Source organism: Mirounga leonina, unplaced genomic scaffold (genome assembly GCF_011800145.1).
Source record: "Mirounga leonina isolate KUSES-001 unplaced genomic scaffold, KU_Mleo_1.0 Mir_152, whole genome shotgun sequence".
Lineage (NCBI taxonomy): Eukaryota > Metazoa > Chordata > Mammalia > Carnivora > Phocidae > Mirounga > Mirounga leonina.
In genome coordinates, this window is record NW_023270380.1 from 1,960,014 (window position 1) to 1,986,247 (window position 26,234).

General features: G+C 43.2%; 1 protein-coding gene across 6 annotated transcripts in view; it reads right to left on the bottom strand.

The window, feature by feature from the left end:
• Positions 1–11,577: 11,577 nt before the first annotated feature.
• The window catches only part of TTC13 (tetratricopeptide repeat domain 13), a 90,583-nt gene continuing 75,926 nt past the window's right edge, over positions 11,578–26,234 (bottom strand). For 3 of the 6 annotated variants that reach the window (XM_035008444.1, XM_035008441.1, XM_035008446.1), the window contains 6 exons: positions 20,179–20,288; positions 17,769–17,904; positions 16,376–16,455; positions 14,184–14,262; positions 13,955–14,034; positions 11,579–12,504 (listed from right to left, as the gene is read on the bottom strand). In XM_035008444.1, coding sequence (XP_034864335.1) covers positions 12,390–12,504; positions 13,955–14,034; positions 14,184–14,262; positions 16,376–16,455; positions 17,769–17,904; positions 20,179–20,288 — 600 coding nt within the window. In that variant the 3' untranslated portion in view covers positions 11,579–12,389. Of the gene's footprint in view, positions 12,505–13,954; positions 14,035–14,183; positions 14,263–16,375; positions 16,456–17,768; positions 17,905–20,178; positions 20,289–26,234 lie in introns of all 6 variants that reach the window. The other 3 variants (XM_035008445.1, XM_035008442.1, XM_035008443.1) reach the window with 2 other exon arrangements.

Consider the following 26,234-nt stretch of genomic DNA (forward strand, 5'->3'; position numbering starts at 1 on the left):
GAATGATAAGGGAAAGAACCTCATATACTAATCAGGGTCTGGCTGGACCCTACAACTCAGGCTGCTTTCCTCATGCTCCTTTAAAAGGAAAGATTCCTCAGCAGCTCCTTGGACTCTCAGGTATCTTCTAAGGGACACCTAGCCAGGACCACCCCCATTTTACAAACAGGGAATCTCTCTAGTGCCCAAAGTTAGCAAGTTGGTGAATGCCTTTTCCCCAAGCCTTAAAACTAGCTTATTTATAATGCTCCAACAGCAAATTAATTAAACTAAATTAAGGCCAGAAGGGTCCGTCAGGGCATGGACTGAATCATTTGTCTACACTCGAGACAAGAGCTCCCCCTTGCTCTGGAGGGCATCTCATTGAACCTTACTACTGAGCCACTCTTGAAGAAGCATTTCAAGATGTCACTGTCACCTTTCACCCTCTGTCATTGCCCTCTCCCATTTGATCATAATTACTGATTTCCTCCAGAGACGACTGTAGAAGTTTGTAAAGACATAGGCTCTAGGTCAGTCTGCCAAGGTTCAAATCCCAGCTCCACCATCTGGTGTCTGTGTGATCTTATGTTTTCTCTGCTTCCATTTTCCATAGGTGCTATTTGCTGTCGCACTTTGCATGTCTCACATAAGGACTAAATGAGATAACACGAGCAAGTGCTTAGCACAGTGCCTGCCAAATAGTAAATGCTCCACAAATCGGAGCTCTTATTATTATTATTTTACTTGTCTATTTTCTTTTTCTTTTTTAAAGATTTTATTTATTTGAGAGAGAGAGAGAGAGAACGAGTGGGGGGGGGAAGAGGAGAGGGAGAAGCAGACTCTCCGCAGAACAGGGAGCCCAATGTGGGGCTCAATCCCAGGAGCCTGGGATCATGACCTGAGCCAAAGTCAGATGCTTAACCGACTGAGCCACCCAGGCGCCGCCCTACTTGTCTATTTTCTTAACTTGGCTATGAATGGGCAAAGACTGTCTTTTTTGTTTTTGTTCCCCGGCATTTAACTCAGTGCCTGGCACCTGTGTTGAGTTCTCAATGAACATTTGTTGGTTGGATGGATGGGGTGCATGAATGAATGAACGAGCTAGAGACAGACAAACTTTTGTAATCAGTGTCCATGTCCCATCTTGTTCCTTTTTCTTGTATTGGAAGGACAGGTGCAACACTGAGAAAGGAGCACAGAGAAAGGTTTTCATGGCATGTGCTCTTCCTCATCTCTGTTAGGTAGACACCATGTCCCTTGTCTACTATGTGATGACCTGAGAACCATCTTTTCGCTATAGTCACCAATGGTTTTCCCTAGATAAAAATTAACAGTCTACATCTATGATGAAAAAGAGAGAATAGATATTGAGCTATAGGGATTAAACTATCTCGTGGAAAGCATGGTTCTATAGGATCTATTTTCTAATGATGCAAAATTCTACAGATACAGCCATAAGCAAAAAGTAATAGTAGAGAAACACATACATGTAATAAAAATAGAAAGAGATGCACAGGCCATATGATCTCAAACCTGAGGGTCAAGGGTTACCTCTTGGGTATGGCAAGGGCTGCTGCTGAGATTGGGGGAGAGTACACGGTGGGTTTCAACTGCACTGGTGATTGTTTCTGAAGTCAGGTGGTGAGCCCCTAGGTGTTCACGTATCATTTTTTATACTCCGTGTGTGTTTCACATATTTCTTAACAAATCAGAATCGACAGCCAAAGATCATGAAGACAGTTCAGAAAAGAAATACAAATGGCCAATAAATGCATGAAGAGATGTTCAAGTTGGGTGGGAGAGGGAGAGATTATCTATCTATCTATCTATCTATCTATCTATCTATCTATCTATCGACATAGATATAGATATATGGGGGGAGACAGAAATATCAAGCAGAAAGAAACCCTAGACAAAGCAGATAATAGCTCTGCCAACAAGAGGAAGTAGCACTGCAGCAAAAGCTTTTTGTGCTTCTTATTGTCCTTCTGGAGGGATCAAGGAGTACAAGGCAATGAGTCAGACCCACACACTTAGCCTCCAGCTCCTGACACTAAGGACAGAGTGAGGGATTTGAAAGGCTCTCCTGAGAGTGCTTGAGTTCTGCTTGTCTACTCTGAGGAGGGAGGGGGGGAGAAAGCAAAGTTGAGACAGGGACATTATTTCTGGCCCTTACGCCTGACACAGGCTGGTTTAAGGAAAGCAGGAGTCAGAACTGTATTATTCTATAATACGATTCCCCTACATCTGCCACACAGGATTCAAAATGCAGAAGCCGTTTGATAAAGGTGTTTATCAGTGTAAAAGCTTCTGTGGCTTCACCAAATGCATATAGGAAAGAGAAACTATCTTAAATTGGCTCTGATTGTTTGAAAGAATCTGCTTGAATCAGCTAATTAATTAGAGATAATTTGATTTAAGGATTTGTAGTTGGCTCACTCTACAACACACAGAAATTTTAAAGCTGGAAGAAATGCTGTGGATTATTTAGTTTCACAGTTGCATTTTCCAGATAAGGTTAGGGAGATTAAGTGATTTGCTTGACGGTACGCGGCTGGGCTGGCTTCCGAGCCCAAGTGTTCCGACTGAACACTTTGCACGGTTCTAGACCAGCCTTAGGGTATACTGACTACGAAATCTGGCAGGTGCCTCTGCCAGGGACGTGAGGACATTCTGGTGGTCCTACGTGGGGCAAGTACATCCCCCTCTGCTCTCCTAACTACATGCATTTGAGACACCTACTCCAAGACTGACCTTGGGGATGAGGTGGCCCATATTCTTTGTCGGAAGGGCATCCCGGCTGCGAGTCTCCCATCAGCAATCATCTGAGCAATGACGAACTTCTTGGTTTTGGATTATGCAGCTAATAAAAATAAGAGGTATATCTCAATATGCCAAAGTCAGCCATGTGGAGATTCGTGTCACCTGGTCCAATGTGTCGGACTCTATGGGGTCTTTCTCAGTTTTCTCCTCCCCCACCCTCAGTTCCCACCAGATTTCTTAGGCTGTATTATAATGACCTAATCTGTATTCTCTCTCCTAGTAGAACCAGGAGCCCCTTCAGGGCAGGGTTTCTGTCTTACTCAACTGTACCCCCAGCATCTAGGACACTGCTTGGCCTCTAGCAGTTGCTGGGACCAAATGATGGCCAGGAGGAAGGTGACATGTGGGCCCAACAGGAATAGAAATTAACTTTCAGGCTACCAAACATAAAGTCACTGTAATTAGGGGCATGATATGAACTATCACCTAAACCAGAATACCTCTGAATGAAAGGGACATTATTAATAATTATAGTGAGACAACAGGCATAAATTGAGACTGTTCCCAGACAACTAGGACGAATGGCCATCCTTCTCATAACCCAGGCTTAAAAAGCTTTGCCTCTGGAAATTACATTCAATAAGAAACATTATTAAATGCATGACTTGAAACCACTAAGAGAGGTCTGCTGAACAAAATAAGACCACATTCTAGAAAAGTGTATTGGACAAGTCGGGGATTGTCAGCCCAGACACTGGTGAGGACAGATGGGTCTAAGTGGTCACCCGACATAAAATGGCCCAATCAGAGTCCTCTCCCTGAGATTCCCAGCCTAGAACTGAGGGTGAGGGCCTGTCTATGGGCCTTGGATGTAAATGCTTGTGGTAGCCTTGCACCCAGCAAGTGGGGAGCATGGGTTTGCACACAGCCAGAGACAGAGACAGGCCCCTGCGGCCCACCCCTGATGTTGTGAGGGCCCGAAGCAAGACTACAAATGGAAGCCTGCATGTCTCAATACTTGGAAACTATAAATCCACTGTCAAATAGAGTATGTTCTGTCCTCCTATCTGAATACATTTTTATGACAGCAAAGATGAATAAATATATGTAAGGCTACAGGTTTTATACACTCAAAAGTTGGCAAAATACCAAGGACGGTTGATTTTTTTTCTTAAGATTTTTTTTTCTTAAGATTCTATTTATTTATTTGACAGAAAGAGAGAGGGAGAGAGCACAAGCAGTGGGGCGCAGCAGAGGGAGAGGAAGAAGCAGAGTCCCCACCAAGCAAGGAGCCCGATGCAGGACTTGATACCAGGACCCTGGGATCATGACCTTAGCTGAAGGCAGACACTTAACCCACTGAGCCACCCAGGCACCCCCCAAGGACATTATTACACATGTCTGGGTGCTCCCATAGACTGAGAAGTCTGCCTTAGTAATGAAGATATACATGATTCATAAATCATATTAATCCCATAAAATTATCCTTCTTGCCTTAATTTCAGAAAATCAGTAACGTTATATTCAGGATTTTCACTTAATTTGTGCTCTAGTAATAATCTAAAGGATTAAAAAGTAAGATGTAATTGAAGTCAACAGAGACAAAATTTGAATATATTTTCATAAAATGTGAAAGTCAGTATAAAAATGTTTTAAACGAAATATTTGCTTTCTAAAATGCTCAGTATTAGCTAACAAAAATAAAGGCAATAAGCAAATTATCATTCATAAATATCAAACTTAAAATCGAACTTCTTTAAGTAAAGCTGAATTTCTCATTTGGTTTTGAAATATAACTTTGATTTTAAATATAGAAACATGCAGCTCTAGCAGTCAATGCTCATCTAGTTGCCAGTGTGAAGAATGGGTATCATGCTCCATGTAAGTCGTACACAGCTTACCACTTACCTGGAGCAACTGTCATGAATGCCAGGTTGAGTTCACCAGAGCCTCCAAAGTCAGGCACAGAAAGGACTCAGCACTACTAAGAAAAGACACCTCCCCGTGGAAGAATCCATTGCATTCATACTATGTGAAGGGAAGAATTGGACAAGACAGTTTTCTCTTTTATCTGAGACATTTTGGCTGCTCACAGAAGTTCTAAGAGCAATGTACCAGGGCGTAATCTCAGTACTTCCTGCTCGCTTCATGCACACAGGATGTTGGGAAGCTCGGGGCGGCTCAGGCTGCACCAGGCCAAGATCACTATGTGACCTGCATGTGCACGACTGTGCTTGTGCATTTACCAACTTTCGGGTATTAGTGGCCCTGACCCAAGATACAGAAATTAGAGGGGTCAAGTAGTATGGGGATGAATGGATGAGGATTTTTTTATGAAAATGCTGATACTAAATGTTGGTAGTAAATGAATTGCAAAAGATTTTACTTGTTGCCTAAAGGCACTTAATGCAAATGTCCATAGACAATATTTAAAGTCACAGATAGAAATAGAATGTTAATTGTGATCGGTGAACTTTGAAAAAATATTTTGGGGGCACCTGGGTGGCTCAGTTGTTTAAGTGTCTGCCTTTGGCTCAGGTCATGATCCCAGGGTTCTGGGATCGAGTCCCACACCGGGCTCCCTGCTCAGCTGGAGCCCGCTTCTCTCACTCTCTCTCTCTCTCACACACACACACACACAAATAAATAAAAATCTTAAAAAAAAAAGAATAATATTTTGAAGGCATAACGTCTGGAATAAGCCTGAAAGTACATATACTTTTCCTTATTGGATTAATCCCAGTAAGATCACCTATTGCTGACACAATACTGAAAGGGTAGGTAACGTACTGGATGTCAGCCAAATTCTGCAATGTGATGAAGAAGGACAACAGCTGTTAGAAAGAATGGACGAATGTTAATAAGATGATGCTTTATGGAGATAAAACGATCAACTGGCAAAGCTTTATTCAACAAACATAGTCACAGCTTCGGAAGACTTAGGTCAGAAGTTTTTAATGGACTTGGGTCAATAGTGTGATGAAACTGCCTTAAAGAGCTACTTGTAGTCTTTATTACACTTATGTAGGTTTTACGGTATATGTTCATGTAGGCATATATAGCGTAGGTGTATGTAAATTTCTGGGGTGCTAGTAATGTCTGCTTCTTCATCTAGACACTGGTTATAAAGGTGCGTTGGGTCTGTGACATTTCATCAATGTGGAAATTTCCATGTGCATTTTTCACATGTACACGATTGTTACAAAGAAAAGGATAGCTCTTTTACACCCGGCACTGGCCACACTGCATCTGGACTATTATTGTAACGTATGCATGTTTCATTTTAAGAAATATGAAGAGGAGTTGGAAATAGAAAGGGAACGGAAAAGAGCAATATAGGGGCCATTTAGCCTGAAAAAGATAAGGCCCGTGATTGGGGTGGAGTGGAGGTGGAGGGTGGGGTTTGTCACGAGTTTTTGTGCAATGGGGTGAGTGATGGTGCCGTGTAGTGCGGTCTGCCACGAGCCTTGACAGCTTTACTTGTGTGACCTTGAGAAGCTGCTTCAGGGGCTATAAGCATAACAAGGCATGTATATAATACATGTTTATACATTTTAATAGAGATAATTGTTCCCCCACTCGTACTGTTCTTTGGTGTTGTATGTATATGTACGTACATGTACGTACATGGACTTCATAGGTCCGTGTTATTTTAAACCTTCGTGAGATGGGGTGGATGGTTAACATACACATATTTGCCTGAAGCAGAAGGTTGCTTTGCTTCAGAAGTTACTTCTACACCAAACCAGTAATTTAGGACTTAATTTGCATGTAAAAAAATGTTCTAGACTTAAGCCTACTAATTAAAAGATTCATTGATTCAGAATCTATTTTTGGACAGAGATGTATTATTCTAAATTCTGATCCTAATAAGTGACAATTCCTAGTCTTAGCTGAGATTATAAGCCTTGACAAATTTGCCCATTCTTAGTTGATCTCTAGAGTTGCATTAAATAACAAGCCAATCTATATTGTCTCCTGACAGGCTACCACTGGGAACCCCTCTAATATTGTGGTGGCATTTCTACCTGGTGGATGGCTGGAAGAAATCAGTCTCCTTTACACCTTTGTCTGATTGACATAGTGAGTGTACCTATTCTTAAGGGTTAAGGTCAAGGGTGCTGGGGTTGATCCCTACCAGCCCCCTTCCCAACCACCCTCCCCCAGGTGCCCTGAGTGCTCACTAGGTGGCAAATTCAAGGGCTGCTGTGGGTAAGTCGCTTCCCTATGTGAACCCTCAAAATGAGGATAACACTAGTGCTTACCTGTAGTGTAAGCCACGTGCCTGACTTAAGCTTTGATTGCCCAAGTATCCACCTCAAAGAGGGCAATCTGAATAAACACATCGCCAGCCACACAACTAGATAAAGAGCCAGGCCACCTTCCCCCACTGAGGCTCCTTTGAGTTAGATCTTGGTTGGTTTCCATAACTTACCATTTGGGCCTCTTATTTTGTTTTCTCTTCCTGTGCTTTAAATTCCTGCTCTTATGTTTTAAATTCGCCAATAAAGAGGGAGCCCATGAAGCCCTAGGTCCTCCCATCCTCAATCCCAATAAGAGCAAAACCCCAGGTCCGTGCTCTCTCTCTCTCTCTCCTCCCATGACCTTGTTGTGTGGCCCCATGTGTGCTGTGTAATTTCCAGGTCTTCCAAGTAATAAACCTTTATTTTTTCAAAGTTTCTCAATGATATTGCTGAAGGGCACCTTGCAATCACAGTAAGAACCACAAAGGCTGGTCCAACCATAACACGCGTTATTGACAGGCTGGGACTGGCACAAAACATTGCCTCACGGGGTTTTTGAAAGGATTAAATAAGCTAATAATGTACAACGCTAAGAAAAATGCCACCCTGGGTACTTACGTGCTTAAAATGTGTTAGTTCCAAAAGGGCCTCTCCCCCTGCAGAGGGAAGCATCTGGTGTGAGTCTCCCCAGGAAAGATGGCAGTAAGCCTCACAGAGAAGGCACAAGCCCAGCTTGGCACCTAAGAGCACAGAAGCAATGGCCAACAGGGGAACCTTCATAGCAATTGGACAGTTCAGCCGAGTTCTGCATGCTCAGCACGGTGCCTGGCAAGCGCCAGGCGTCTGGCGTGTTGACAGGCTGCAAGGAAGAAGGGCAAGAGGTGGTATATGCCTGGACTCTTGCTTAAAGCCACAGGGACTCCCTTTACTGTCTGACACAAGTATGGAGGGGCTGTTCCTCTCTTCAGGGCAACAGTACCATCCAGGAGAACTTTCTGTGATGATGGCAATGTCCTGCATCTTCCCTTCCCAATATGGTAGCCACCAGCCACATGTGGCTACTGAGCACTTGAAATGGGAGTAGCATTGTTGAGAAACAAGCATTTCCTTTTAATTTTTTAAAAGTAATCTCTACACCCAACGTGAGGCTAGAACTCATGATCCTGAGATCAAGAGTCACATGCTCTACCGACTGAGCTAGCCAGGCACCCCTACTTTTATTTAATTTTAGTTAATGTAAATTTAAGTAGCGTGGGCTGGGGGATAAGTGCAATGATGGCTAGACATGAACCTATCTGGGGCATTTGGAGAGGTAAATTGTACTGGATATGAGGATGAACCAGATGGGGTGATTTGGAAACTAGAGAGCCAGTGTAGACCCAAGGAGGCCACCTGGGTTTCTGGCTGGAGCCACTGGGTAGAAGGGTGCCATTTATGAAACAGGAAAGGGTGGGGAAGGAACAGACTTCCAGGCAAGGAATTAGCAGCTCCATAATGGACGTCTTAAGTTATGTTCACAAATTCAGCCAAATCTGGTCTGGGACACACTGGCTTTTTAATTTCGGGTCCAATCCACATAAATCTCCTTTCCTTATTTCCAAAGTACTGGAAGGTAAGTATATCAGAAAAGTTCCACATACAATTCCTACTTTACTAACAAGTTTTATCTAGGTTTTTTTTAAGTCTTCGGAAAGTTTGCACATTTTAATTCTTAGGAGCAATTTTACAAATAGAGCTCAGCTACACAGACAAGTCTGTAAACATCAAGTTCATAATAATTACCGCCAGAGAACATCTTTTGGTAATATTTCTGTGGAAAAACACTTTAATCCTAAAGTCTACTAGGGCCTCTCTAGGCTGTGCTATGCCTTATAATAGTCACTAGCTCCATGTGGCTATCTAAATGTAAATTAATTAAAAGTTAGTTACGAACTCAATTCCTCAGTCACACTGGCTCTCTTTCAAGTGCTCAGCGGCCATATGTGGCTGGTGGCTACCATATTGGACAAGGCAAATACAGAACATTCCCACCATCACAGAAAGTTTTATTGGACAGCAGGGAAGAAAAATTCTTGGTGAGTCACTGGTACAAACGGTACGTGGCTGGCTCAGTTGGGAGGAGCCTGTGACTCTTGATCTCAGGGTGGTGAGTTTAAGCCCCATGTTGGGTGTAGAGATTACTTAAAAAAAAGGAGAGTGTGGTTAGAGCCTATGGATGAGGGGAGTATAAGAGGCAAGGCTGGAGAACAGAGAGAGGCCACATCAGATGGGCTATGGGGGCAGACTGGTTTTCATTTTAGGGCAGTGAGAGGCTGGGAGGGATTTAAATGCAGCAGCAGGAAGACAAGCAAGAGACTGCAGAAGTGGTCCAGCAAGAGTGTAAGCTGGGGAGGTAGCAATGCAACCAAGGAAGAGGGGGCGGAGTTTTGTAGGACAGACAGAAGAGCTGCCTTGTTAATGACAGTGTTGGGCCGCAAGGAAAAGAGCTGGATTCTAGGTGACGTTTCTGGACTAATCCATGGTCCCCTCTAACACATGTTTCAAATTCTCTAGTGGATAAGGGGATTCTAAGACTGACAAGGTGGAGGTAAATGAGTTATCTGAAGACCGTGTATTGCTAATAGCTGTAAGTATGAGAGAACCAACACACATGCATGCAATTGGACCAACCTGCTTGGCGTTGGGAACACGGCCTCTCAAGCTCACATCTGACCAGGGCAGAGATACACGTCTCATGTGAGGTTTCCAGTTCTTCATTGTGGAGCTGGAGGGGGAGGAGGCTGAGGGGGTCACCCACCTATCAGGGGGCCTTAATTTTATGCCACAAAATTGAAAGGGTAAAGGTACCTAGCAAGGTAAAAACCAAACACAGATAAAAGAAACATGGCGGTCCTGTTTCCTCAGAATGACCAAAAGGTTTTGATATGAAATGCTAAGGATAAAAGCAAACTGAATTCTAATTTTTAAGAAAGAAATTTGTTTTTTAAAAAAGCTTTAAACAGAGAATACCTTGTATGATGGAACTATGACTGATTTTGTTTGTTTTTAAAAGGTTTTTATTTATTTGACAGAGAGATAGCACAAGTAGGCAGAGTGGCAGTCAGAGGGAGAGAGAGAAGCAGGCTTCCCGCTGAGTGGGGAGCCCGACGTGGGGCTCAATCCCAGGACCCTGGGATCATGACCTGAGCTGAAGGCAGACGCTTAACGACTGAGCCACCCAGGTGCCCCTATGACTGATTTTTAGGTGCAGTTTTTCAATTTAATAGAAGAGGTGATGAGAGAGCATTAAATATCATGATATAAAAATGCATTTCAAATCTTCCTTTGACAAGAGCCCTTAAAGATGGGAATGGGAGCACTAGTGGTGGGTACCATCTTGGCCACCAAACAGAACTACATGTAATATTTTGTTCAGACCACAGTCAATTTGGCCTGAGTATTTTGGGATTCGGGGCAGAAGATGGAATGTTTTCCCAAAACATTTTGAAGTCACAGAATTTAGCATGTTAGTACTTCTGATGATGTAATAATCACCTTATGTGAATGAGGAGAAACTGGGCTATCTAAATAAAAACTGAAATGGAGGAATTTGGAGTTGGTTTCAAGAGAAATATGTTCTAATTCTGGGGTTTAGACATATTGTCATATTTTAGAAAGGTCAGGGTGCTCCTGGGTGGCTCAGTCAGTTAAGCATTTGACTCTTGGTTTTGGCTCAGGTCAGGATCTCATGGATCATTGAGAGATCGAGTGTGGTATGGGGCTCTGCACTCAGCGGGGAGCTGCTTGAAGATTCTCTCCTCTGTCCCTCCCCCCACTCACGCACCTACATGCTCTCGCTAAAGTACATAAATCTTAAAAAAAAAAAATGGCAACTGCCATCTTGCTTTGCAATCCCACACAGCATCTCTGGATGCAGCTCTTTTGTGGTTTCCAAAGTCTTCAGCTAGCTCAATTTGGTCAAAACAGCACAAAGCTGGGAGCACAAGGAAACGTAACAGATACATGGAGACCCTGCACGGTGCCCTGTTATGTATTCTCTGAGTCTTGAGAAGAGCGTGCGAATTGAATCTTTAGTCCTGAAGACCACAGCGGGGCAGGGAGGCCCTGGGCTCAGAGAGGACTGGCTGGAATCAGCACCAGGGTGTCAACAGCTCGGGGTCTCGGGAGCGTCAATGCCCTCCCAGAGTCTCAGCTCGCTCACCTGTAAAATGAAAATGGACACTTGTCTTCGGTGAACACAATGCTGGTCTCCAGGAGAAAAATCGACCTGTGGGTGTGAAATGTGCTCATAAGATGGGGTGTGCCTGACAACTGGGATCATTATTCCCCTCCCTCAGAAGAGACGACGACAGGAGCCAAACTAGGTGGCTGTTCGAAAGCACACGTCAGTAGTCGGATGGGCATGAGTCCGAAGGGCAGGTCGTCTCGATCAAACAGCCATGTTCTAGCAGATAACTGCTCCTGTCCAGTGGTGCTAAGCTCCCCACAAGCCCCGACACCCCAAGACACTGGCCGGCTACTCTTAATGTGGGATTTCAAGACCAAAACCAAGTAGCAAAAAGCAGTGAATAGTCAAGAAAAATGAAAATGATTTGGAAATGGTAATAATTTAATGAACCCGTTTTATTCACTGTCATTTACCCTGGCTTGGGAGCGGGGGGGGGGAAATCAGTCATGTTCCGGATGTTCTTACACCTGCAAGTGAAACTAGTTCACAAAATAAGATCATACATAATCCAGTGTCAAAAACTGGTGATTTACAGAAATCACCCCTCATTTATTTTTTCCAACACAGAGAAAAAAAAAAAACATGGTTCAGTAATTCAGTGTTTGGGTCACTGGCAAATACTGTCTGCATCATTCAAAACAAATGTTCCCGGCAGTGAGCTCTGCGGCACATGGTGATGGCCCAGGAATCTTCCATCATTCAAATACAACAGAGAACCCACTCGTGAAGATTATGTGAGAAACACGATGCCCTATCACAATGTGCATAAAAAGGCCTTTGAAAAATATACAAATCTTTCAAGGAATGAAAACACTCCTGTTTTGTTGTTGGTTTTGTTCCTTTTAATGATTAATTTTTGGTTTTTGAAGTCAACTTTTTTGCTGTGAGGAAGGAGTTTTAGGACTTTGTAAGTGGAAACCAACAAGGCCGCTGGCCTCTACATACATTTTCCTGCCCCAACATAGAGCTTTTTTTACCCCCCCAAAAAACCCTCTTTCATGATTTTTATTATGGTTCAAAAAGTAAAGAAAATGATTTCAAGTATTCAATTCCTATCAAAAATTGGTATCAAAAGTAATAAAGGACCTAGTTTCTTTATAATTCCATGTTTTAAAAAATAACTTAAGAAGCAAGAGGTCCGGCCCTTTACTTGTATAAATACCACAGCGTAACTAGAGTTTCTTAAGACAACGTGGAGAGGAGTCCGTGTTTAGCACCTCGATCATTGATCTTAATGTAGGGAACGTCTCTGACACAGATGGGAGAGTCTTATAAGAAGGTGAAATACTGGAAAAGAAAAACACAGAGAAGGAATATGAAGATTAACACAATTCACAAAAAAGGCATTATTCCTATTCTAATATTCTCTTTCCAATGACCCTGTATGCATGCTGTCAGACAATTTTACAAAAGCAGGGAGGAGCTGTGAAGAGAACGGATGCTTCTGTGGCTGGGGACTTATATCCAGAGGCTCCCATAATGGACTGCTGGCCAGTTCAGCCAGAATCTTCGGAAAGGAAAATTAAGCTCTGCTGTACGTGTGACTGTTGGCACACGTCCTGCCAGGGAGCCATTAGACTTGAATCAGAGACACAGGCTCCAGACCGGCCTCGCTCCTTATTGGCTACAGCCCTTTCTCCGGCCCCCCTGCCCGTATCAGCAGCACCAGGCACCGTCTTCTTAACTCACAGGGGGGCCCTGAGCCCAGAATGAGATCATGCATGCCAGAGGGCGGTGCGAAATGGTAACTGCACAGCGGGAGGCAGTTTTTTATTCATTCCTTAAAGAACTGTTGGAAGGTTCACACTGTAAAACTATGAAGAGACAGAAGCAAGACGTTTGACGCTATGGTCATCCTCCTAAAACACACGTGAGCCAGCGAGCTTGAAACGGGAATACGCTGGAACGCGGTGCGACTGTCAGGAGCGATCGTTACAAAGCTAAGTAACGTACTTACACACTGAACAAGAGTGCACTACAGACATGAATTTCTCTGTTTTAAACAGGGTGCAAATTACCCAGCAATTTTTAGAGTGGCTGCTGTGTCCAGTAGATGGGAAAGGCAAAATTGGCAGGGGTTATGATGAAGAAAACACAGAGAAGGAGCAAGAATAAAGGTCAGTGACACGTGCTTGTTCTTTATTAACTATTAAAGTATCTATGGGTTTAATTTCATCCCAAAAGTCCCGGCAACAAGAGCCAGGAAAGATCAGGGTACGCTGGACTCGTGATGGTAGCCGCTGGGGATGATGTCCAGTTAGTATTTATGGACTCACATGTATTCCTCGCCTATGTTACAATGAAGGGCCACCTTCTCAAAATCAACTGTGCAGTAAAAATGGGCTCCCACTCAGAGTAAGTCTGAAATGGGTCCAGCTCACAGTTTTCAAATTCCTTCCTGAATACTGAACCTAAGAGTTTGGGATAAAGGGTCAATTAGCCAAGAGAGATGAATGCCTGATGATACAAAGAGGACATGTGTCACTTTTCCTTCACAAACCAATTTCCTTGCTTTTTATTCATTATTTATTTTTATCTGTAGACTCACCCTTTCGGGGGTCCTACACGACAGGAAAACATCTTAGCCTTGGAAAAGTGGATTGCACTCCTTGCAGAGTAAGAACGCAGGAAAGGGAGCATACTCCCAGTATCACTCAGCTAGCTCCAACAGGAGCAGGAAGTCCTCTCTCCCCCTTTAGAGGTAATATCCCTTTGTTGACCACTACCAAGTAGTTACCTTTTTAGGCTCATCCAGCTTTTGGCTATTTTGCTAAAGGCTTCTGAACCAGGGGCTGTCATAGCTTCAAAGTCAACTAACTGAAAAAGAAAGAAATTTAGGAATGTAATTAATATGGAGGAGAGAGGCTCACTTTGAGATCTGTTTAACTTCTGCATCTTAACACAAAAATCCGAGGGCTGGGATTTAAACACACAGCCAACCATCTGCCCTTCTGGCTTCAACATACCTTCCCTTTGGGGATTTTTCCTGCCACTTCTTTTCCACTTGCCATCAAAGCTCCCACGATCACAGAGTAAGCTATCACACTATGTAAATAAAGAATAATTACCTGTCAGTCCTGGTTTCTGAACAGGGATCATATGAAAAGTTCACTATGGATTTTCTGTCGTAAAAGATGAAATTTTACTTAAGAATTCTTCAGAAATTAAACTAAAAAATACTTTGATGTCTTAAAAAATATCTACTAATTTACTACTAACAAAAATATTTAGATTCACGATTTTAAGGGTAAATGTGACCCAGAATATTCTTTTTCTGGGGAAAAAAGGTGTTTCTTTTAAGTAGGAGTTTTCTTCCCACTTGGTTTTTCTATTCTTATGAAATAATGAATTAAAAGATGTGTCTGCTTCTATTTCTAGCAACTTCACAAGGCTTGGCTTTTAAAATGCATGTATACCATACATACACTTTGTAATACAAATTATTAATCTTATTGTTTAAGCATTAAAAAACTCATTCCCCAAAGAAGAAAAGCAGAACACATTCTCAGAAGGTGCCAACAGACCGGTTTGAAAGCTGATGTGTCATATAAATTCCCTTCCTGGCATATAACAGACTCACTCCTGCTTCTGACATATCTATTACACACGGGCTGCGTGGGCCCTGTGCAGGACACTCCGCGTGGAGATGACCAGAAGGAGGCTCTTGCCTCTGAGAACAAGCAGGCTGGCCGGGGAGGCAGACAGCACGCACGCCGTGGGGAAAGCCTGCAGGTGCAGCTAGTCAAGCCCAGGGGGCGCCCACGGGGGCCTCTTCAGGGTCCAGGCGGGGCATGGCGGGCAGAGGGGAAGGAAGGGAAATGGCCGGCACAGAGGCAGAGCCCGTGTGGACACGAAGGTGTGAGGAAAGGCAGGGAGGTGCACTGGAGGGGGAACGGGAGGCCCTTCGAGAAGTTCCACAGTATAGTAAAAGGGCGGGTCAAGGAAAGCGGGGAGGAGGCCAAGACAAACCAGGGCAGGACACGGACGAGCTTGCACCTGAGCCACCAGGTATAAAGAATGGGGGCAGAGATCCTGAATCTCTACACTGTACACCCGAAGCCAATATAACACTGTATGTTAACTACACTGGAATTAAAAAAAAAAAAAAAAGAAGAACTGAGGCAGAGGGGGACAGAGAAAAACCTGGAAGCAGGGAGACAAGTCAGAAAGGCACGGGTGGCGCGGGTTTGAACTACGGCAGTAGCTCTGAGCACAGAGGGGACAGAAGCAACGGGATCAGGGGCTGAACAGAGGCGGCTCTGAGGGCAACGCACAGGTGGCGAGAGCTGCACCTCCTTCCCGTATCATCTCCTTCCCGCGTCATCCCGGGAGCCAGTTCAGCCGCTGTGAGGACAAATGGGCAACTGCTGGGTACCTGCACGGCACCCGCGTCCGTGCTTGATCAGAGGGGGTGTGCGGAGGGTGTAAGCACGTCATATACTCAGTGCACGCTAGTAACAGTTAGGCTGATACTACAGTATTCATGCTCCTCACTTGTTTCCGTGCCTTTCTAATGTAACAACATTTACTACCACATCTAGGAGAGTTTTACTTTTAAAGTGTTAAAGACAAGAACATTCAAGTATATCATTTTAGCCCAAACATCTTAAATTCAAATTCCATGATCTACTGCACGTCATACTGGCAAACAGAGGACAGACAGAAACCCTGGTTTTGATGACACCTAAGAAGCTCCTGATGGATTCCTAAGCAGCAAGAATTGATTCACAATAGTACAAGTAGTACAGAATGGCTGGTGACTCAAAAGTATAAAACATTAGGGCTGGAGGTCGAGTGACGGACTAAAACTGGGGGAAAGGGGGGAAGAGGACAGGGTAGCAGTCTGGGCAAATATCGGAAGTTAAAATACAGTGAGTGCAAATGCATGCGTGTAGTAGGCCTTCAAGACATTTGTGTTGTCGAGTGGATCCACAGCCTGTAAAATGTGAGCACACTATCTTAGAACAGTATGTCATAATTCCTTGGATGGTGTGGTAGGTCAAGGACATAATTTCTGGGTGGATTTTGAAAAAAACCAAAGGGGATTTCTTGCAATTGCTTGGGGGTACTTTTGGACCCCCAGACACAATGAGTAGTGCAAGCAAAAAAGGACATGTTCTTCAATGTAAAAACTTTCAAATTATAGGTTATCACTCACCTGGATCCTCGAGAGAGTGGCATTAAATTATAAAAGTAATAAACTAAGGATAAGATTAAGTTGCAAACAGCATCAGCCTCCTAGAAAAAAAAGACACATGCTCATGAACTTAAATACTAGATTATAAACTAGTTTTTTACAAGGTGATAAGACATAAGAAAATTTAGCTCAGGAAGAGGATTATTTCATGTCTCTCCTACAGGAACCTACTTTCACATTCTTGCATATTTTATACTCTGCGCTACCATTTTTTCCTAATGAAAGGGTATATATACAGTTCGGTGTAGGCAATATTTTCCGAGCTGTTTTTAAAACTGAAACTTTTTCAGGGCACCTGGGTGGATCAGTCAGTTAAGTAACCAACTCTTGGTTTTGGCCAAGGTCTTGATCTCAGGGTCCTGGGATTGAGCCCCGAGTCGGACTCTGCACTCGGGGAGTCTGCTGGGGATTCTCTCTCTCCCTCTTCATCTGTTCCTCCATCCCTCCCGCCCAATTAATAAATAAATCTTAAAAAAAAAAACAACTGAAACCTTTTCTGATAAACATAAAAATCTCAGCCTCCTTTAACGTGACTTGAAATGTCAAAATATATATTAAGATTAAAATAAAACAAAGTACTCATTAATACCAAATATGGTTTCCCAAGAATCTGATGAGCACAACCTCTGTACTGAGATTTAGGTGATAAATACACTTAATTATATAAAAACCTGGATGCTTAATTGTAGGTATGAACTGATTAGGTGCAAGAGAAATGAAGTGGTTTCCCAGGGATCACGGGCATCCGCTCCAGAAGTTGGATGGAGTGCCCACAATACTCCCATGAAGGTGACAGGCCAGATCCTGCCTCTAGGGAGCCCCCTCAAGTTGGGGTGGGACACGGAGGGAAGAATCACAGACCAGGAAAGGTCCACCAAATGCCCCACAGGCCACTGTCACTACGGACCAACTATGGACAGAGCCCAGACTTACCATGTAACACAGTAACTGTGTACATGGATCATTTCCCTTCCTCAATTACTATCGTTATTAAATATGGGAATTGGGGGCACCTGGGTGGCTCAGTTGGTTAAGCGTCTGCCTTCGGCTCAGGTCATGATCTCTCAGGGTCCTGGGATCGAGTCCTGCATCGGGGCGAGCGGGGAGTCTGCTTCTCCCTTATACTCTCCCTCTGTGTGCTTTCTCTCTCTCAAATAAATAAAATCTTTAAAAATAAATAAATAAATATGGGAATTGTTTCTGTAAGAATTTTAAAAAGAAGTCCTTATAGGTCATCAGTGAAAGCTGATCTCAAGCATAAAATGGATAATACCCGTGAATGGGTAGAGGTTTTGAAAAGGTTACAGGAGAATCCTAGTAAGCACGGATAAAATGGAAAAAAACAAAAACCTACCCCAAATTCTGATGAAAGAATCAGTACTTTTCCTTTTGCTGTGAGGTCTTTATAAAGTGCATCTATCTCAGCATGATAGAATTGTGTTCTTTCTTCTGTGGTTTGCGTTTCCACAGAAAACAGTATGTTGCCAACCCTAAAAATACAACAATGTGTGTCAAAGGCATGCATTTTACAATTCAAAGAGCCAAACATGGGGAGTCAAAAAAAAAAAAGGAAGGAACTGGTATGCTGATGTGGCACAAGACATATCTGAGAACGTGTCCCACCTTTCTAACTACACACATGTAGGCGTGTTCCATATGTAGGCAAGTTTCCCATAGAATATGATATTTTGTTTGGTCTAACCAAATGTATTATAGGAGCTTAAGCTACTACAGAAGGGAACTACACATAGTCAAGAATGAATGCATGGTAAAGACTTTCTCAGACAGCCTCCCTATTATGATTGAAGATCAGGAGCCAGAACTGTGTGCAGAAGTTCAGGGACTCTACTGTGTTTTTTTAAGCTTCTGCTACATGCTTAGCTCCATGACAGACTCTACGGAGGAGACAAATTTGATGCAACAGGCATGTATTATATAAATAAACAGCTCTTAGATCCTATAAAGAGGAACACAGAACAGCTGCTGCATCTATGGAGGAAGGAGGGAGAACTGAGGCCATGAATTATTATAAGACCACATGCAGGGCAATCACATAGCGAATCAGGGTTCAAAAGTGGGAGATCAGGTCTAATTTAGGGATGTGGAAGACAACAGGAAATGCTTCACAGGGGAAGGGGCCCGAATGTGAAAATCAGAATGGGAGTGAGAGGCTCAGAACCAGGAGGTGTGAGGTGACCTCAGGGAACAAGCCGTCCAGCTGAGTTAGCAGGCCAAGTTCTGGCAGGAAAACAGTTCAGGCAAGCAGGAAATGTTGCGAGGGCCACATTATGAAAGGCCTTGAGTGCCTGGCGGGGGAGTGGGTCCTGGTATCCACGGGCAGTGGAGGGTATGGAGCAGGGAGTGGTTTAACACCCAGTGGAATGGAGCCTCGGGGACACTGACAAAGCACTGGAAGCCACCACGAGACCAGGGACGGAGACACCAGAGTCTACTCGAGGGGTTAGAGCCCAGAGCATGATGTAATGAATACGGTGAGACATGGAGGAAAGACGCCATGTTTCGGGGGGGGGGGGGGGGAAGGAGCTTTATGTACTCTTTGACACCGTCATTCCCTTTCTGCCTGGAGAACCAGTTCATCTGAGGAGATCTATATCTCACGAGTGGGTCTAAAGGCAGGGGAGTAATTTTAACGTTAATAGCAAACCTGGAATTCCTTCCAGGGAGGGGAGTGTGATATTTGTTGGGAAAAGTACTTTGATAAATGGTCTGGGGTAGATCAACACCTCAAGGATATGGAAAAGTCATAAAATCTGGGAGTTGCTAAGCTGGTGCTTACTCATGGAGCCTGTGTAGGTTCTGACAGAGAACTTGACAAAGAGGCTCCTGTAAAGGTTTGAGAGTAAAGGCATATGAGAAAGCTGGAGCCCAAGAGGCAGAGGCAAGTCACAGCCCTACTGTGGGGCTGGCAGAAATCAAGCTGGAAGTCCCGATGCAGGAATCATGGCGCCTTGCAGGCTAAGCAACTGAGGGATGCGTGTTGCTGGGGAGGGGCAAGGTAATCACCCCAAATTCAAGGGATATGGAGTCTCCTAGATGAAGCTTGGGCTTCAGATATAAATTAGACTGGTTAATAAAAACAGTCACTGCGGGGCTATTTACAAAGTGAAAAATGAGAAATACTCTAAATGGTCAATAACAAAAAATTAGTAGGAGGAATGCTACAACATCCAAAAATGGAATACTGTGCCAGCATTACAAATGCTTACAAAAATATAAGAAAATGTTCATGATAAAGTAATTGTAAGATACAAAAGAAACAGATTATAAAACAATGTGTGGAGTATAATCTCAGTTTTTAAAGAAACAACTCAATGATTTTTTTATCTTTGCTTATCTTTGTATTCTAAATTTTCCATAATAACAGACTGCACCCCTTTCAGAATATATTAAAACCTGTACTTAAAAACTCTTACAATGGCCTTCAATCTGCCAATCTTTCATCTCTTTTCATTTTATCACTAAAAGTGTTGCCCGCAAGGAACTTTAAGAACCTGGAAGAATGCTTTCCACATTAGATATTATACCTAATATCTAGAAAGCTGTTAGATCCAGCGTGGTCAGAAAATGTATCTGCTGGCACAATATTCTACAAGTCATGTTAACAAAATAACTGGTTATAGCTACACACTGGCCCTTGATAATTTTCATTTCAGGATAAAGCAAAAGCCGGGTAACGTCTAACCTCCCGTGGCAATATCAGACACCAGCCCACCTTTATACTCACACTTAGGAAGCGTACATACTTGTCTCCTGTAATTGTGATTGTGAATCCATCATATTCCTTCCCTTGATCTTTGAGGCTGGGAACTTTTGTGTTCACTGTGAACCCATCCTTTGTTTTAGTATTAAACTGCTTTCAGGGAAAAAAAATTCACATTACTAGTGTGTAATTCATTGTAAACCCCCAGGCGCTCTTCTGTAGCGCTGACTCAACCTTCCATGTGTTTAAGAAGGGTCACAGAAATCCTGATGCAAGAGGCCACGACCATGCACACCTCTACAGGGACGGGGGACGCCTCTGCCTGTTCCCAACGCCCCACACAAACTCCAGGCCCAGGTGGCACATCCCTGGGCCCCTAGCAGAGGCCAGCACGGAGCCTCAGCAACAAGCTCCCTCAGTCAGTGAGGGTGCTGCTCCCTTCTAAGAGTCCCCTTAGGATTTTCTCATGTTCATCTTTATTGGCAGCAACTTGGATTCTTAGCAGAATGGTTGTACCCCAAATCTCATAACTCAAAAAACACCTTGTGCTCACGCTCATGCTCCTTCAAGGCAGTCTGATTTGATAAGTACTCAGAGTTATATTTGTCAACTGGAGAATTTCACACACATACATACACACACACACACACACACACACACTCCAACTCTACAGACCACAGAAAAGTATGTTAAAGGAATTACATAGAGCCAAGAATGGCCTTCAGGGGTGATAAGTATGAAGGCAGTTTCAGATGTCAGCTTTTTGTTTAAAATACTCTGGGGCGCCTGGGTGGCTCAGTTGGTTGAGCGACTCCCTTCGGCTCAGGTCATGATCCTGGAGTCCCGGGATCGAGTCCCACATCGGGCTCCCTGCTCGGCGGGGAGTCTGCTTCTCCCTCTGACCCTCCTCCCTCTCATGCTCTCTGTCTCTCATTCTCTCTCTCTCAAATAAATAAATAAAATCTTTAAAAAAAAAATAAATAAAATACTCTGGACAGGGAGCCTGGGTGGCTCTGTTGGTTAAGCGTCTGCCTTCAGCTCAGATCATGATCCCAGGGTCCTGGGATCGAGTCCCACATCGGGCTCCCTGCTCAGCGGGGAGCCTGCTTCTCCCTCTGCCTGCTGCTCCCCCTGCTTGTGTTCCCTCTCTCTCTGGCAAATAAATAAAAATCTTTAAAAAATATATAAAAATAAAATAGTTTTGACAAAGCCAAAATGCCAATAAATAGATTTTGTCATTACTCCAGAAAAAATCCTCCCCACATTGTTCAGTGTTGCCAACTTTTTTTAAAGGGCTGAGAGACTTGAATAAGAGAACCAAGGACGGACTAAGAGGAGGTTGTGCTTCACATAAGCCACTACTGGGGGAAAGGTTGTCTAAAACCAGTAAGACCCAGCAGATGGTCATGAATGGTGCAGAGAAGGACCAGGGACCAGCGAGGCACAGGTGATCAGAGCCAGCATCGGGAACTGGAACAGGAATATCTTCCATGGAGAAGGGGCTTCTAGAGGAAGACGTGTAGTAACATTATATGCCAATTCTCATCTGATGCTCATGATGTACCAGTAAGACAGGGCATGGTCTCCATCTTACGAAGGAGGAGCCCCTGGGAGGGCAGGTCCTGCCCGAGTTACTGAGTGGGAAGTGGCAGCGTGGGAACGTGGACCCAAGCCTTCATGACCTCCAGCCACATTATATGCCAAAAAGCTGCCTCAAGGGGAGCTGAGGTATAGAGTTGACCTTGACCAATGTGAGGGGTAGCCGACCCCCCAAACCTCTGTATAACTTTTGACTCCCCAAAAGCTTAACTGCTAATAGTCTACTGCTGACCAGAAGCCTTACTGATAACGTAAAAATAGGTTGTATGTATTCTATACTGTATTCTTACAGTAAAGTAAGCTAGAGAAAAGGTTATTAAGAAATCACAAGGAAGATACATTTACAGGACTGTATTTATTGAAAAGAATCCACATATAAGTGGACCCATGCAGTTCAAACCCATGTTGTTCAAGGGTCAGTTGTGTTTTAACGTGGTTTTTCACCAAAAGAATATTTCAGTGGAAGCTGTCGTCACATCACATTGCACCAAACCCTTTATTTATATACTTCTGTGTGTGCCTTTAAAAATATGTGCTTTCACCACACTCCCAGTTGAAAGCTAGGTGTCTCGTGCTGCCAGGGAACGGTCACTTCCACACCACGGCCGGACACGCAGTGACCTCGCACCAGAAGGCTGGCCCCGGGTGGGCGACGCTCGGCCTCTCGGCTGCACTAAGCAACTGTAGGCTTGGAGCCCACTAGGCTTTTCTTTTTAAACCAAGACATACATAAAACGTTAAAATCCCACTCAGCTGGGCGCCTGGGTGGCTCAGTCGGTTGGGCGACTGCCTTCGGCTCAGGTCATGATCCCAGAGTCCCGGGATCGAGTCCCGCATCGGGCTCCCTGCTCGGCAGGGAGCCTGCTTCTCCCTCTCCCACTCCCCCCTCTTGCGCTCTCTCTCACTCTCTCTCACATAAATAAATAAAATCTTTAAAAAAAAAAAAAAAATCCCACTCAGCTGACTTGGCCTTCTACCCAATAGAGTAAATGTAATGCCTAAAATACCAACAAGAAAGAACAGGAAAAACTGAGACACATCAGTTTTCTTTCTGTAGGTCTGTCCCAGTGGCCCTCCGTGGAGCGGTTCTGCCCTCTGGGGGGCATCTGGGGAATTTATGGGAGAGTTTGGTGGCCACAGGGACAGGGGGGTGGGGGGTGGGGGGTGGTGGGAAGGTCTACCACTTAGCAGGTGGGGCTGAGAACACTAGATGTCCCACAGGGTAGGGGACAGTCACACGTGATGCATGACTGGCTGCCAATGCCCCACTGAGTTTTCATGTCTAAGAAGAACCTGTTTATAATTTAATAATCTCCTGGGCCTGGAACCAGACTCCATTTCACACTTAGACACTAAATATTTTACATGGTTTTTTTTTTTAAGTTTTTCATTTATTTAAGTAATCTCTACCCCAACGTGAGGCTCGGAACTACGTAGTTTTAATACACACTGAATTTTCCATGAATGCGAATAGCACGTCCAACTGAGGGAAGAGGGTATTAGACGTTGTTTGGAAGGTTTCAAAAACCCTGTCGCCACCAACACTGTGGCTCATGATCTGTAAGTCAGCAAGTAACGCACAGATACAGGGCCGCGTTTGCAGCTGACAGGTTCAAATGTCACGCTTGTCTATTACGGATGATTTACCTGGCAGACCTCCTTTTATGGCACAATGGTGATGTTTTAAAGAACTTTTTGAGTAGGTGTGATATATTCTCTGTGAATTTCATTTGAGAGCAGGAAAGGGGACATCGAACACCGGTATTCAGTTAATGCCAGAGTGGCTTTGAGAAGGTTGAAAACCACTGCATCAGTTTATCTGACACTCGCAAGAACCCCGAGCTGAGGTCTGGCCAGAATCATTGCTCCTAGTAGACAGGAGCCTGGGATCTAGACCGTGGAAGAGGCTCACCCAAGCCCAGTGAGGCAGATGTGGACCCTGGCATGCAGAGTACTAGCTCACTGCTTTGTTCTTGACGTGATGTTTCCTGGTTATTCCTTAGAAATGGACAAGCTCTGGTTCTACCCATTTCTCAAATTTTATTTGACGTAATTAAACCTCTCTACTATAGCTACAAGAACACTGATTCAACTTTTACGTTGAAGTTCAAAGCATTAATTGGAAAAAATAAAATCCACCTGCTGTTGGCAAATTTTTGAGTAGTTATATTCCCGGGCGGAGAAGAGGTTCAAGAAATTATAATTTCTTGATTTTACACTTTTAAACAATAAAATTTCTGTCCCTTGAAGTCTCCTTCATCTTGAATTACATTGCTTTTGATGTTAACATTGCCACACCCATGTTTCCTTCCATTAGCATTTGCCTGGTATACCTTTCTCCCTTCCCCTTTTTAAACGTTAACTTGCTATGCATGTCTCCTATAAACAGCACATAGCTGGACTTTAAAACACCAATCTGAAATCGTCCATCTTTCACTAAGGGATCAATTATAATGCCAGGCTGACTTCTCACTGCCATTACATCCATTTCTTACCCACCCTACTCTTCGTAAACTTTGAGTTAAATTGACTTTGTTGTCTTTATGCTGTTTCCCTACCTTCTAGGCATTTAGAAGATTATACGTCCTACCTCTGTTCTTTCAGTGTTTGCCTTTAAATTTTAATATAGATAATTAAACATGTATTTTCCTGTCAATATCATGGGTCAGTCAGTGATTATGTTCTCTCATTGAAAAAATAAATACCTTTATAGTAACAGTTTTACTTCCTCTCTCTACTTTCTTCAACCTTTAATGTTGACATTAGCTAGTACTTTAATTTCAGACATGTATATTTTTTAACATCAGGCATTAACGATTCATTTCAGTGGCTTATTTGTTCACCATGATTTCTGATATCTCATGTTTTCTTCTTTCTTGGGCTTATTTTGTGAGAGTACAAATGTCTTTCAATCATTTTGACAAAGAAAATCTAGGTTTGATGAAATTCCTAAATGACTATGCCTGAAACAGTTTTTATTTGACCTTCATACCTGAACACTGGTACAGTGGGTTCAAATAAATTTCCCTTAGTTGTCTTCTAGAATCCACTATTGCTGGAGAGAAGTCAGGCATCTGTGGAATTCTCCTTCCTTAGTATTTGGTTTTTTTCTGGAAGCTTGAAGATGTTCCTTTTGTGTGTTTGTTAAAATATACATCACATAAATTTGCCACTTTAGCCATTTGTGAATATATAGTTTGATGGCATTAAGTACATTCACACTGTTTGCAACCATCACCACCGTCCATCCACAGAACAACTCAAATACAAACTCTGTCTCCATTAAACACTGACTCCCTCCCCCAGCCCCTGGCAGCCACCATTCTACCTGAATTTGACTCCTCTCGACACCTCACATGAGTGGAATCACAGGGTATTTGTCCTTTTGTGACTGGCTTATTTTATGTAGCATAATGTCCTCAAGCTTCATCCATGTTGTAGCCTGGGTCACAATTTCCTTCCTTCTCAAGGCTGAATAATATTCCATTGTATGGCTAGACCACATATGATTTATCCATTCATCCATCAGTGGACACTTGAGCTGCTTCCACCCCTTGGCTACTGTGAACAATGCTGCCACGAACATGAGTGTACAAATATCTGTTCAAGTCGCTTCTTTCAATTCTTTGGAGCATACGTCTAGAGGTGGAGTTGTTGGATCATATGATAATTCTATGTGTAATTTTTTTGAGGAACTCTTCTTCACCTTGAAGTCCCCAAATTTTATCAGAATGTGTCTAGGTGTCAATGTTGAACATCATGCTGAACATCTGGGGGCCCTCAACTGATCTTTCATCTCTCTACAAGCTTTCCTTCTTTTGTTTTGTTGACCAATTGCTCTGCTTTTCTTTCTTTTTTTTTTTTTATTTGCTCTGCTTCTTTATCTTTCTTCTCTCCTTTTGGAATTTCTATCAGATAGGTCCATTCTTCATCTTCTGTGTTCATCATCTCTTGTAGCTTATATTTCTTTGTCTTTTACATACTACATTCTGGAAGAATTTATTGATCTTCCAGCTCATATATATTTGATATTCAGCTGTCTCTAATGTACTAGCCTAACTATCTGAGATTTTCTAATTTATGAGAATTCTATTTTTTTTTCTGTTGCTTCTATCTATCTATCTATCTATCTATCTATCTATCTATCTATCTATCATCTATGAAATTAGTTTATGTACTTTCTTTTGAGGTGAAATTTACATACGATGAACTTCACATGTATAATTTGATGCATTCTGACAAATGTACATACCCATGTACCCATGTACCCACTATACCATCAAGATATAGTGTATTGCCATAATTCTGGAAAGCTTCCTCCTACCCCATTAAGGTAAATCTCACTTCTCATAAGCCACCATTGTTCTGATATCTATCCCCATAGATCAGACTTCTTAGAAATGGAATCATACTCTTTTGTATGTGGCTTCCTTTGCTCAACATCATGTTTCTGAGGTCCACCCCGGTTGCTGTGTATAGCAGGCCCCTTGCTCCGTTTTG